Source organism: Apteryx mantelli, chromosome Z (assembly GCF_036417845.1).
Source record: "Apteryx mantelli isolate bAptMan1 chromosome Z, bAptMan1.hap1, whole genome shotgun sequence".
NCBI classification, from domain to species: Eukaryota; Metazoa; Chordata; class Aves; order Apterygiformes; family Apterygidae; genus Apteryx; species Apteryx mantelli.
The window spans coordinates 67,819,085-67,833,065 of NC_090020.1; the positions used below are offsets into that span (position 1 = coordinate 67,819,085).

The window sequence follows — 13,981 nt, forward strand, 5'->3', positions numbered from 1 at the left end:
GTTCAATTCCCCTGTAATCTGTACTCCACAAAACAAGCACATGAGCAGTTCATCTGCTGGGCTAAAACGATCCTTTGCTTTTTTCCCCTAAACACTTCTGTCTTTATTGGACTAAACGGTGAAAGGTGTTTTTCTACGAGTTTGGTTCCTTTAAGTTTTGCTCCGTTTTGCTTTTGGGGAGCTTAGCTCAGAACGACAGAGCAAGGCAAGGTGCAAAAGGCCGCAGGTGGCCCCGCGCCTTCGGCGTCGCCCGCTCCCGCTCTGGGACCGCGGCCGGGCCTTAGCGCCTCACAGGGCGCTCGGCCGAGCGCAGCCTCGCCCGGGCGCCAGGCCCCCGCTCCGAGGCTGCGTGATGGCGGCAGGTAAGAAGCTCGCTGAGAGGCAAGTCTGCGTGGGGCCTGCTGCGTCGTCAGCGTGGGGAGGCCGCCCTGGCCCTGGCGCGGCCGAGGCCCGGCGGCGGCAGCCCCTTCGCGGGGAGCCCCCGCCCCGGACCCCGCACGCCCCCGAAGGTGGCGGCTGCGGGCCGGCGGCCGGGGAGCCCCGCTGCTGCGGTCCAACGACCGCAAACGGCTGCTCTCCCCGGCGGCGCAGCAGGGTCGGGCCGCGCCTGCCGCCGGGCGGGGGAAGGAGCCCTCCCCGCCTTCCCACAGCCGTTGGGCGCCGCGCTCCTTTGCTGCCTCCCGCCGCCGCTCCTCGCCGCCGCCGCGCGTCCCGCGCCCCGCCGCCGCGCGCCCGGGCGCGCCGGGACCCGCCGGCGCGGCGGCAGCGCGGGGCGGCGGCAGCGCGGGGCAGCAGCGCGGGGCGGCGCCGCCTAGCGGCCCTGCGAGGGGGCTCCCCGCGGCGCGGCGCGGCCAATCAGCGCCCGCGGCGGGGGATTCCCGCCTCAGCGGCCGCGCGTGCGGCGCTTTAAAGGGCGGCGGCCGCGGGGAGCGGGCAGTTGGCTGGTGCCGCCTTGGCGGGCGGGGGGGGTCGGTAGCCGCGCTGCCGCCCGTGCGCTGACTCGGCTGCAAGTCGCCTTCTGTGTCGGCTACCGTGCCCATAGGTCGCCTTCCCGATAGGTTACCGTGCCCATAGGTGGCCTTCCTGCGAGGTCGCCTTGCCCTAGGGGCCTGCGCGTAGGTGAGGCAGTGGCCTCGGTAGCCCCCGGGCAGAAGTGGAGTGGGAATGGGAAAAACGTGCCTCGAGGAAGCTCGTGGTGGCGAGGCGTTGCTGTGGGGCACGGTGCTGGGGTTCGCCCCAGCCTGTGCCCCGTGGGGACGGGCGGCTGGTCGGTGCTTTCTGGTATGGCCCTGGCTGCCATGTTCCGCCCTGGCCCGCGCGCGGTGCTGGGGCGCCCCGCTAGGCGCTCGGCCTCCGCCGGGGAGCCGCGGCTGGCGATAGCGTCTTGCCAGCGGCTGGGCTCGGCTGGCGGGTGACTTAGGGTGAAGAAACTGCTGCTCCAGTGAGAGTCACGCGTTTATTATGTGTTGTGCCTCTGTATTTCTTTAAAGGAAAAAGTCATGAGAACACTTGGAAAAGACCTTAAATGGAGCAGAAAGCAAAACCTGCAGAAAACAATTAAGGTAAGTGCATGCATAGACATTCACTCTTCTCTGTATGTGTTACACTTAAAGAGTTCCCCTTTTATATCCCTTTTGAGAGGGAGAGAAGGAAAACTTAGAATATCTAAGTACCTTTGAATAGACAAATCATATTTTTCCTTTCCTATTAATCCTTAGCACACTTGCTTAACTACAGGCTATAAAATGTTAGAAAAACATATGTAAGTTATGGCAAAGTGGCATCTATTCTGCGGAGGATTCAGAAACGTGGCATTCTGTCCTCTTGGTACTAGAGGGACTACTTTCTATTTAAAAGCAAAAATTACCTGATTTGATAGAAGTAACTGTATGGATGTAGGAAGCTGTTTTGTTTGTTGGCACTGCAAGCTGACTTTTCCATGTTTAGAGGATGATAAGAGCAAAAGAAACAATGAAGAACTTGCATGTACAGTAGATACACAGATGAATACCTATTAATCACCAGCAATATGCTTGACAGTAAACAAGATGCAAAATACAGGCAGCTGTTGCCTTAAGGGGTTGACAAGGATCATGCTTTCTGGTGAGATTCAAATATGCTGATGGATGGAGTGGGAGGTAAAGATGTAAAAAGAAATGGCCATACTGAAAATGCTGAAGCAGGAGATAAGCAGTGTACCCTTAAATGCAACCACAGTACAGAAATGTAGTCACCAGCATGCTGAGAATGTCACTTCAATATAAATATTTTATGTAAGTAACCCCATGGGAAAAGACATTTTGTTAAACTGAGTAATGACTGAACTCTAGAAAAGGAAAACTGGTGGGGATGGGGGTGGAGAGGGAGCTAATGGTCAAAACTGAAGAGTGTATCAGTCTGGCAGTGCATGTTAGCTGGCTGTTGTTTCTGATGTGTGAACAGCTGCTAGGTGCACTCCAGACCGTTTCATTCAAAAGCATCGTGGAAGGCCTCGAAAGTGGCCTTCTCTTGCTGTGGAACAAGCAGAACTCGATTAGCCAGTGCTTTCCTGCTTTCCTGTAGCTGCTAACAGCAGCCCTAGGGCAAGTAAATGTTTTAGTGTTTTGTTTTATTTTGAGAACTCAGGACAGGTGAGATAAGATTTAAGTGATTCAGGACCTGATTTTAAGAAGCAAAGGTTTCAAATTTGGTGTTCATTCACTTTGATACAAAGCATCTAACTCTGGCTGTCTTCCACCATGACTTCAAACAGCTTTGCATCAGAATGGATGTTGCTGGTAAAGTTTTACCTCCATGCAACCTAAATCAATGAGGTCGAATCTTGGGATCTTTATGCATCCTCCATTTTATGCCAGTAAACAGAGGTACAGTGTGGCACATCGCCTGGAGATAAGTTCCACTATGGAATAACCAAATATAATTTCAAAATAACCTAAAATTGACCATACTGAGTTAAATTCAGGGTTCATCTAGACCAAGATCCTGAATCCAGCGATGACCTTAAATCATTGCTCAAGGAAGAAGAATAATAAAATAAATATACATGATACTAATTAACTTGGAGATACAAGGCATACTGGTGCTGATACAACTAAGGCAAGAAACTGGCTGCAACACTTTACAGTTCCTTGATGACAGTCTGGGGTCTGATTCTAGTCACATTTCGCGTGGACTTTATACTGTTACTTTAGTTCAAGTCTGTTACTGAATCGGAAACTTTTCTGTGTCACTTATTTCATGAAAATGTTTACTGTTTCAAGTGGAATACCTATGAAATATGAACGTCAAAAGAGGTGAGCAATACTGAGTTCAGGTAGAAAGTAGAAGAGACCTCTCAAATTCAGGCCCATGATATTTCGTGGGAGATCTCATTATGTATGAACTCTGTGTCTGGTAGGCAGTGTACTGTTAGCTGGCTGCTCTGTCTGAATGTAGCAATCACTAATGCACTGTCACCTGCTGCAGGGCCAGCTCATCACTGTTTAAAGGTGGTTACTCTGGAAAATGTCAGGGATCTCTAGTCCAGGAATATGGGTGGTGCATCTGTGTGTGATGGGATGGCAGTGTATGTTAGCTGGTTGAAATTCTGACATCAGCTAACATGCAGCTGCTATCCTGCTCCACATACGCTGATCAACAAACTGCAGCGCTGCTAGTTTTCTTTGAGGAATCTTTTGAATTTTTTTCCTGTCAGGCTCATATTCAGTATTATAGCTGTATCTCATATTCCTGTTAACTAAAAATTTTCTTTCAATTCTTTGGATACCTAGACTGTTTTTCATCTGCTCTTAGATAGTAGTAGGAAGCTTATAAATACTTGAAAAAGGTAAATAATTTAAATAGATCTCAAACAATTTTAAGCCTTCTGAAAGCTTTCTTAAAGAAGCAGAGTTTAAAAATCTTTAAATTTTGTTACTTTCAAGATTTTTTTATTTAAATTTTATATAATGATATTTGGCAAAAGTAAAATTTATTTCTAACTGATCAATTAGAAACTGGCTTAAAATGACATATTTCACTAACTGCCTGAACGTTATATCTGAAAAATAATTACCTTTCCATTTTATAAAAGTAGAGGTCGACTTCAGAATTTTTTTGCTCCCCTTCCTTCTCAGAATGATTTGTTTTGGGAACACCAGTGTGCTTAAAACTGCATGCAGTCTTACCAGGAAACCCAATTTTAATAGGGCATAATTTTGTACTTTGGAAGGATAAAGGCTGGAAACATGTTGATCCTTTTGATTCATATTACACTGTGAGCTTCTGTCACACACTGCCACAGGTGACATGGTGATACCTTTATTCTCATCTTGGCACTTATTTACAGAATGCAAAGAAAACTGTTTTTATAGGAGCACCCAGACAAAGTAAGTAACATGTCCCATTCTTGCAAACCCTCCAAGGAAGTTCTCCTTGGGAAGGAAATAGCAATTTTTGTGAAGGTCTGCAGAATTAGGCTGCTCCTAGTGTTGTGTGTGGTGATTAGGCAGTGTAGTTAGTTAGCTGCTCTTTATACGCCAGCAACTAACTACACTACCACATCAGCACATCACTGCATCACTGTTGAGACAAGAATATAAAGAACATGGTTATAAATATTTCATCAGATCTTTAGTTGTTGTGGGGACCTATGCCAGCCTCGCTCCCCTGGCTGAAAGGAGTTGTGCTAGTTTATGCAAACCAAGTGAATGAAGGGTATACAAATAAACTTAATTGTGTTTGACACAATTAGGCGGATAAGCCAACTGATTTCTAAAGAACTACTAATTTATGTATTGCATACTCGAGTAAAAGTTTCAGGTTTGGGCCCTATATGAATTTATGCTTCTCTTGCGCCACTAAATGGCATCTTCTTAACCTTTGGAACATTCATGGATGGTATCAAAGGGAGAACAGTGGGACCGCAGACGTGGTTCTGAAACTCTGCTTTATCTTTACTGTTACAGGTCATTCTGTGGTAGGAGAATTCTGTGGTTTCAGCTCAGACTAAGCTGAGTGAAATGAGAACTGGTGGAAAAGAAGGGTTTCTAATTCACTAGAAAGTTCTTTGATCAAGAAATTGATCAAAAATGAGCTTAAAAGGGGAGGGAAGGAAATTTCTCACGAACCAGAGGTTCTCTGCGGCTTGTCACCTCCACACTGGAACTGTGTTCTTCCAGGTTGCACTTAGGCATAAATAAAAGAACCTTAGAATCATCCACTGCATTGAGTTCAGTGAAATAGATTTCTAATAGTGGCCCCAGCTCCTGGAATTTGTGCCTCTGGAAGCAGTTCTGCTTGCTCTAAGGGCACATTGTTTGGACTGAGGACCAAGGTAAACAGACCTAGAACAAGCAGAGCAGGGGGAAGAAGCGCGAACCAGTCACAAAACTGGAACAAAAATCAGATCTCCACACTGTCAAGATAAGATGTCAAAATCTGGGTAGAAATCCAGTCAGAAGTGGGAGCAGGAACGAGGGCAAGAGGCAGGGCCAGAGCAGGAAAGTGAGGTGGTGCTGGGGTATGAAGCATATGTGGTGGTATTGGGTTAGAGCCACAGACTGCAATAAGATGAGCTGTAAGGTGATGTTGCTGCAGTCAGGGCTGAGATGAAGCACTTTTACAGAGTCCTTCATCTTGAGTGACCCTGCTCTAGGGATGTGTCCAGATGTGGAGATAATATTTGCTGCTGCTTTGCAAATAGAGAAATCAAGCAGGTGGGCGACAGATCATGCATACAGGCTGTTTCAGAGCAACAGGAGCTGTGTCCAGCAAAGTAAACAAATCACAGCCAGAGTTCAAAGTCTGTCCGTGCAACTGTTTGCACACTTGACATGATTTTGGCTCCACTGTACAGTGACTGAGGCAGGTTGGGTGATATCATTGGCCATAGACTGTTCTCTGTAGGGAGTATGAGAAATGCCACCCTCTTACGTGAGAGAGAAGAGACTCTAACTACATGAACATGAGAAATTTACTTATATACTAGTATAAATGTTGTTTTGGAAGTCATCTTGGGACATCTCAGTTCCTCAAGCATGGCACATATTCACTGAACCATTGATGTACATGCTCAGCAAGCAAGCATTTTCTGATAGAACTTGAATTAACTGGGGTATGTCCAATCACTGACTCTGTATTTGGTGTGTATTAGTGTATTTAGAATATTTGCACTCCTAGGTAAATTTTTGGACCAAGGAGCTGATAGTTAAATAATATATGCTGGAGATAATGAGGATATGTCAGATTGAAGGAGCGAAGAATGCATTAGATTTTTCAGGTTACATTCAAATGGAGTTGAAGAAACTAAAACTTTTGGACTGGATTCTGTTAACCTCCTTATGAGGGCAGTTTTAGCTGCAGTCAGTGGGATTATCTATGAATCCAATAAATAGGTTTTAATCAGTTTATAGCATGTGTAGTTTAGTATATATTTTTATATGCTGTATGCCACATAAACTGTAAGTGGATATTTCAACAAACTTGTATTCATATTACTGTGTTGGCTTTTATGACAGGTAAATATGTGCTTTGTTGTATAACTGTTCTAATTTGCTTTTTATCTATTTGCCTAAGTCTGTGCAAATTTGACAGTTAAAGATGCTTTATTTTTACTTGTATACTTGTGTGCTTGATACTGGTAACTTGATTTTAAGAAGAAAGTGGTTAGTTTATCAATGATTTGCCCTATATATTACATTGGAAGAGCTGGTATGTCTAAAGAGTGAATAATTAATACAAGCACAGTGATTTTTTGGAGCAACAGTAATTAAGCAGTAAACTTGGAAAAACTCAGTCCATGTTTAGATTCAGGATTGAATGATACCTAAATTGAGTACACACACTTCTACCCCAGATGAATATATCATACTGTGACCAAACAGGGGAAGAAGAAATTCAGTGAGTGTTTTCTCTGGCAAAAGTTCCCTTTTCTAGGAATCTGAAGTGAATGGCAAACTGAATTAAATAATTCTCTCCAGCCATATGCTAATATCCCAGGCTATTTCTGAACACTAGGAAAGATATTTGGTCTTAATGCCTGAATTGAGTTATTTAAGGAGATAGTATGTCTTACGAAAAGCAGAACTTGAGTTTTAGGGCGAGGTGTGCGGCTCCTTTCCTGATCCCTTCCCAACTATAAAAGATACTGCACTGGTGATCTTTCATAGGGTATTAAGGAACTGTAGTGAGATTTCCCATATGCTCGATAACTATCAAGCAATACTGGGACTAGAATAGTTTTTTTCAGGTGTTCCCTTAACTGCACCCACCACTTCTTTATACCTGCCCATTTTTAATCAGTGATGTAAAAAACAGAGCTATAGCTGTGCACATGAATAGTGTTACATGTTTTAGGCATGTACCTTTTCAGGTAAAGATACCATCCACCATTTATGGAAAAACATTGTGTCCTGCCACTCCAGTTCTCTGGAATTTAGGCTGCTTGCTGTTGGGGGAGAGATCTCAATTCCCTTCCTGCTCCACCAAAGCACCTGGGGGTAAATGACAAAAACCACGTTATGTTCTGGCTTTTATTTAGTGTCGGTGACTTACTCTTTTTATTGGCATATATTCAAAATCCCTCACTCTGCCAACACTATGATTGCTAAAATGTTCACAAAGCCAGAACTGTACATGCACAGGGAGACTGGAGTAGAAGAAAACAGAACCTCAAGAACAGAACAGGAACTGCCTTAGTGGATCAAACCTGAAATCCAGTGCCCTGTCCAATGGTGGCCAATGGCAGACAGTTCAGAGGTTGGTCTAAAAACCTCTGTAGTACACACATTTAGGCTAACTGGATCCTCACATTGGTCTTAACTGACCTCTGAGAGTGGCTAAAACTGTCATGCAGAAGGTTTGAATTCTCTGCTAAAATGGTGGTTGTCATTATTGAGGATAACTTTGTTTATTTCCCCCTTATCAATATCATTATTCAGTCTTTTCTTTTAAATCTTTTTATGTCCTTGTCCTGTAGGTATTCTTTGTGAAATTTTCAATGAATTCTGTGGCTGTATGAAAAAATACTTCCTTTTTAATTGCTCTTGAATTTCCCACTTTTTTTTTAAATAGGGTTAAGTGGCCATCTTTCTTGAAGAACTTTATGAAGCAGTTCAGTTATTTTCAGTCATTGTTAATCTTACGGAACAGCACTAATGTTACCAGTCATCTTTCATGTGGAAAACTCCTCTGAGCTATTGGTTTCTCTCATTTCTGTTCTCTCAGTCTTAGACAGCTGGAATGAGGCTCTCTGTTCCAATTTATCCTCTCCCTTGGTCAAACAGATCTATGAAAACACTTGGCAATTTGAAACAGGACAGTCAACCTATCCCACCCTGCTTTGCTCACCCACATTTGTTTAAACTATGACGAGAAACGGGTTTGCATTTACATGCTGGACTAGGGAAATTTCAAGGTGAGAAGAGCAAGGCTTGCAGCATGACCCTTCATCCCCCTTTTGCTGCCTCTAATTGAAGACTGTTGTTTTCTTCCAGTGGGGTAGATAGCTGGGGAGCATCATCTTGGATCATCTCAGAAAGATGTGCTAGAGGATGTCTGTTAGTATCCAGGCTATTGTTTTTTTTGTTTTTTTTTTCCCCCTTTGTATCCTGGTCTAGGCAACCAGGTGTGTTCACACAGGCCCTGCTTTCATCCAGATCAGAAGACTGGGGAATCCAGCAGGAGATGAGCTCACAGCCAAGGCACTGTACTGCAGTGCAAATGTATGGAGAAGTCTTATGAGGTTACAGGTGTTGCTGTAAAGGTGAAATGTAAAATGAATCAAAATGCACACAAAGCAGGGAAGGAAACATTTGTGTCACTTTCTCTCTCTTTTAATAATAATCTCATTTTCTATGTACAGTTTATTTTGGGACCAAGTTTACAGCTTCACAGTTCAGTAATTGTCCTCTGTTAATATTGCAAAGCTGATATCTTCAGTGACATTTGTTTCTAAAAACTCTGGTATGAAACCTCTGGACTCCATATCATTCAGTCAGGGCAGTTATGTGTTAATGGCATATCAAAACCTACTTGTTACTGGTAGATGGGAAACAAAACTCTTTGTTTGATAAGTCTGGTTGATAAGTATTTGCACAGGTCCTCTTGTTTTTAGCTATATTCCTGCTGGTGACAACTGTGACTAGCTAGGGTCAGCAATGTAAAGAAACGTTCAGAAGCTTTATGCCAATTGCAGGTCCAGTCCTGCAAGGTCCTGAGTGCCTTGCCATTCTTGGTGACCTGAATGGTCCTCAAGGCTATTGCAGGAGCAAATCCGACATTAATTGACATAGTGGAGCTGAAAATACTAACACCAAAGAGAAAAAAAATCACCTGATGGTTTAGCTTCTAGCAGCATTTCCCAGGAAGGTACTAAGGTTGTGCACACATGCTGTTGAATGGATTCACAGACTGAATGGCCTTTTCAGAGATCTTCCCTTTTTTTCATGATGATCTGTCTGATCAGGGATGCTACTTCTGGCTTGATAGTTTCTATGGGTTCTTCAGGTCTCCAGAATTTCACAACTTTACCTTCGGGGTTGACAAGATATTTCCAGAAATTCCATCTAGGCTCTTTCTTTGAAGAATCTGCAAGAGTGGCATCAGATCATTTTAATGACTCCCTTAGGCTTGTACTTGTTTAATTACCCAACAGTGACTGGTTAACTATTTGGGTTTTTTTAATCCCACCTTGTTCTTTGCTAGCACTCTGGACATGAGTTTACTGGTTGATGTTAATGATCTGAAAAGTGGGAAATGCATGATACTCTCACCTTCTGCTGAAACTGTTGAAAAGTTTCTACTCTTACTATGTTCTGCTTCCTATGGAGGAGCATAAGGGGGCTGCATACTCATCAGGGAATCCCCAGTGTTATGTGGGCTTAGGGGAGGAGGAATGGGAACAGGAAGTGATAGTGACTGTGGTGGCTTGCTTCAGCTCCTTCCAACCCATAAGGCAGAACCTTAATGGTAACGTTGTTGTAATGAATTCCTGGCAGAGAGCCCCTTGATCCCAGAAATAATATCAGGAAACTATATGGCTCCCAGAGGAGACAGAAGCAGTTTCTTGACTCTGCCTTTATTCTGGGGAGAGTCTTACTGGTCCTGGGCAGGGAGGGGAAGTCTTGCTTTGAGGGAAGAAGTAGAAGAAAACTGCAGGAGATTTTGACCAGGGGACAGGAACACAGTGGGGAACAATGCTGAGCCCTACACTGATTCTTGGAAGCAGTGTGCTGAATTTTGCCATTTACAATATTTGTGATATCATGACTGTAAGAGGACTCCATGCAAGCAATGGGTATGGTAAAGCTCTTGTCATAGAGGCTCTGACCCAGCTAGTAATTTCAGCTTTGCTGAGTTGTTACTTCTAGGATCAGTCTTGAGGTAACATAACCCCATGTCTGAGTGTTCTTTCAGTGTTTATTAATGTATTAATGTTTACTAAAGTAACTGTAAGTATATATACATAGGAAGCTGGAGGTTATTCTAGGAAAGGCAAGGTCACAAACCTTGCACTGAACCAGCAAAACACCTTACTGCTACGAAGGCAACAGGATGTTGAGTTGTGTGAAGGCCCTGGGACCATGTTTGTGCTCCCAGTAGATCCTTTTTGCACTAACCTATCTAACAGTGGTGGACAAATGCCAGCTAGTGGTCACAGTCAGCAGAAGATGTAGCATGAAAATGTTCACTCTTCTGATTGTCAGGACAACTAAATATAGAAGAGGTACTTCTTTGATTGGTGATACACAATTTCCTGTGAAACAGAGGAATACAGGAAAAGAAAGGTCTTATTTCAAAATATTTAATTACCAGGGGATCTTTGTCCTTTTTATGGATGAACAATATGTCAAATAAGAACTGAATGAGTGAATATGGTAGTTCTGTTTCTGTATGGGTAGGAGTAGGTATTTGTTTAGCCAGCCAACTGGTCAAAGTCTACTAAATTTTACACCCTCTATGCTGTCATTAGAGTGCAACTCTTTTCCTTGGTAAGGTCATGGAGGACAAACAAAGTCCAATGTTTTCAGCTAGGTGAGTGGAAACAAGGTTTAGTTCCAGACTGATGGCATAAAATGATGCATGTGACATCCAAGTTCCCCTTTTCACTTCTGTATCCTCATATCATCATCCTATGTGGGGTTGGTAAATAATCTGTCTATTGTAAGATGAGGATGTGAGGCACAGTGAGACTAACTGCCCTGGTATCTGGTACTTACTTGCCCTGGTCTCCTCTCTAATGAACTCAGAGAGGCCCCTCCAGAGTGCAAGTCAGTAATTCCACTGGACATCAAGGTAACTTGGAGCAATGAGACTTTACCCGAGGCTCTCAAAGAGATGCCTAAAGGTAAGTGGGTGGAAGCACAGTCATAGTGACTATTGTGACCAGTTAAGGAATGACTGAGGAGAGGCATGATAATAATTTTCAAGTACCTAAGAGGTATCGCTGAGGATATGAGAAGAAGCAATGGGTTTAAGTGGTGTAAGAAAGATTTCATTTAGATGTGCAAATAGCTTTCTAACAAGAAGAGTTGTGAAGAACTGGAATAGACTGGGAAATTTTGGAGTCTGTCATGACTACTGTACTAGTCCGGAGATGCACCTGTTGTACTGGTTTAGGTAGTTGTGATCCTGAATGGGGCAGGGAGATGGAATATATCTAGGGGGTCTTCTTGCACCTTATTTTCTAGTTAAAGATGTGATAGAGAAGGGTTGTGGTCTAATTATCCTTTCTTTCATATACTAGTGTTTGGTATATGAAGACCTGACCAAAGCTCAGGAAAACTCAGAGAGGCTTTTTAGTTGGCTTTGTGTCTGTGAGCATTTTGGTCAACTGAATACAGTCTCTTTTCGCTTGTGTGCACATGAGGCTTTAAGTCAGTAAATGCCTAATGTAACAGGAGTCTGGAGTATTTGTGCAAGTGGATTTTGCAGTCTGGGACCTTAAACTCACAAGATGAGTTCATGTAATGACTCTTTGCTAAGAAAGGAATTTTCTTATCTGCATCTGTTTGACTTGATTATTACTGGAAAAATTAACAACCATAGTTACATTTTTCTCCATAAGAAAAAGTTGTTTTCCAACAAAAATCACATAATTTGAAAAAGGATTTTGTAAATGGGAGTCTTTGCACTCAGCTTTGTATGTCTGCAGAAAAGATGTTTTTAGCTGGGCTAGTTGCGGTAGACTTTTTATCATCAGTGGGGAGGAATGGGTGCTTTCAGGGTACAACTCTTCTAACTTCTTTTTTTTGATATCTGCATTAAAATGAGATGAATTGTGTTCCAAGAGTGCCCATCTCTCTCTGTAGACTATGAAGACTGCAATGATTGCTCAGATTAGGCTTGAGAAACCCAGACTGCAATTTAGGGACAATACCACAGTTACAGGCAGTGCAATATACAGAAGAAAATAGTTACCTATTAGAAACTTAAAGGCCGGCTCTGCTTCTGATCCTAGAATCTTGATTTTGTGGAAAACGGGGAAGGTTACTCCATAGTTTCCTTTGGCAAAAGATTCTATTTCCTGGCTTGAACTAGGCTCTGATTCTCCAAACTGGTTGCAGGGAAAAGCCAGCACAGTGAAGTGGGAGGGACCAAACTCTCTGTGCAGTTCTTGCAGTGCGATGTAATTTTTGTCTGTGTGTTGGCAGTAACTGGCCACGTTTACAACCAAAGTTGCCTTCAGAGAAATAAAGTTAGAATACTTAGAAAGAAACTAAAGATGGCATAGAGATTTCAATCAAGTCTTAAAGTGGCATATTCCACATTCTCAGTGGTTCTTTCTGGAGGGTTAGACTTATCTTTCTGACCATAATTTCAGTAAACAGAGTAAGAACGATAGCAGCTGAAGGTATTTGCTTTTTTATGAGACCTCCTGTTTTAAAAATCCTATAAATGGATAAACTGTTTCTAATTACAGCTTTGCTTAAAAACAAGCATGCAAAAAGCATATAGTTAAGACAGGCACTAAAATCATCTTATATTTATTAGATCAGCTTCAAAAAATTCAACACAACATACTGTCCTTCTTGACTAACATGGTTAAAATGCACAAATTCTATTGTTAACCCTATGAATTAAAAAAAATTCTCATAATCTTTATTGTAATGTATTTAATATTCTTTATTTGTAATTTAATATTAAATATCTATTAAATAATATTAAAGAATATTAAATAAAAGAATAAAGAATATTAATATATTGTAATTTATCCTTAATTCTTGAGGCATGCCTAGGTAAAATTTCCCTCTAGTTTAGGTTTACGTTTTAAAGAACAGGAATTTAGCACAAACTCTCTGTTATAAATCCCATAACCAAACTTTTTTGCCACCTACAAATGGATATAGCTTTCAGTAAAGAGTCAAGACAAAGATATAATGAAATTGTAACTTACTTTCCCTCTGTACTTTTCCAAGGAAACAGTCCTTCCTCGTGAATCCTTGACTTTGAAAGAATAAAAATCTTTGATTTTAGGTTTAAAAAACTTGAGTTGCAATAGGCAGAGAACTGCAGTACACAAAACCATCAACAAAAAAACAACAAAGACCCTGGCTTTGGGCATGGAATATTTTAAAGGATTAGTTGTAAGAGGCTCCATTTTCAAAAACTTTGGAGAGGAGCCTGGGCAGGCCTGGAATGTGAAGGAGGAGCTGAAATATGAAACTCGCAGCTACACTGCTCAGTCTAAAAAGAACAAGCTGCTCATTTTCTTCCTGCTGTAGAAGTGACCGTTTCCTTTTACATTGTCTATGCTGGACTTCAGAACACTTAGTAAATTACAGAAATGGCTCTCACTAGGAAAAAAGAAACAAATGGAAAGTGTGTTCCCATCACCTATTGATTGCTTTATTCAACTGACTTATGTGGAATACTTCAGTGTTTGCACATTATCTTGAGAATTGTCTGAGACCTCTTTTGTGGGTCTGTAAGTGCAGCTCTAGCACATCCCCTGGGCCTCTGTGTTATCAGGCAGGACAAGCAGTTTGGGGCCGGCTGTTTG

At 42.6% G+C, this 13,981-nt stretch overlaps 2 protein-coding genes across 4 annotated transcripts in view; one reads left to right on the forward strand and one right to left on the reverse strand.

The window, feature by feature from the left end:
* Positions 1-1,457: 1,457 nt before the first annotated feature.
* Positions 1,458-13,981, forward strand: part of CDC20B (cell division cycle 20B) — a 38,465-nt gene continuing 25,941 nt past the window's right edge. Inside the window, exon 1 of the mRNA XM_067315789.1 lies at positions 1,458-1,562. Within this exon, the coding sequence (XP_067171890.1) occupies positions 1,500-1,562 (63 nt within the window). The 5' untranslated portion in view covers positions 1,458-1,499. The remainder of the gene's footprint in view (positions 1,563-13,981) is intronic.
* On the reverse strand, positions 7,391-13,605 carry GPX8 (glutathione peroxidase 8 (putative)). 3 transcript variants are annotated; one of them, XR_010886854.1, is made up of 4 exons: positions 13,376-13,605; positions 12,400-12,661; positions 9,313-9,567; positions 7,391-7,472 (listed from the first exon to the last, which is right to left on the reverse strand). XR_010886854.1 is itself a non-coding variant. In XM_067315552.1 (3 exons), exons 1-3 carry the CDS (start codon positions 13,577-13,579, stop codon positions 9,404-9,406), a joined length of 630 nt encoding a protein of 209 aa, XP_067171653.1. In that variant the 5' UTR covers positions 13,580-13,605; the 3' UTR covers positions 8,766-9,403. The 3 variants fall into 3 exon arrangements, 1 of the variants encoding a protein (XP_067171653.1); XR_010886855.1 differs by lacking the exon at positions 7,391-7,472 and adding an exon at positions 7,508-8,735; XM_067315552.1 differs by lacking the exon at positions 7,391-7,472 and having other exon boundaries at positions 8,766-9,567.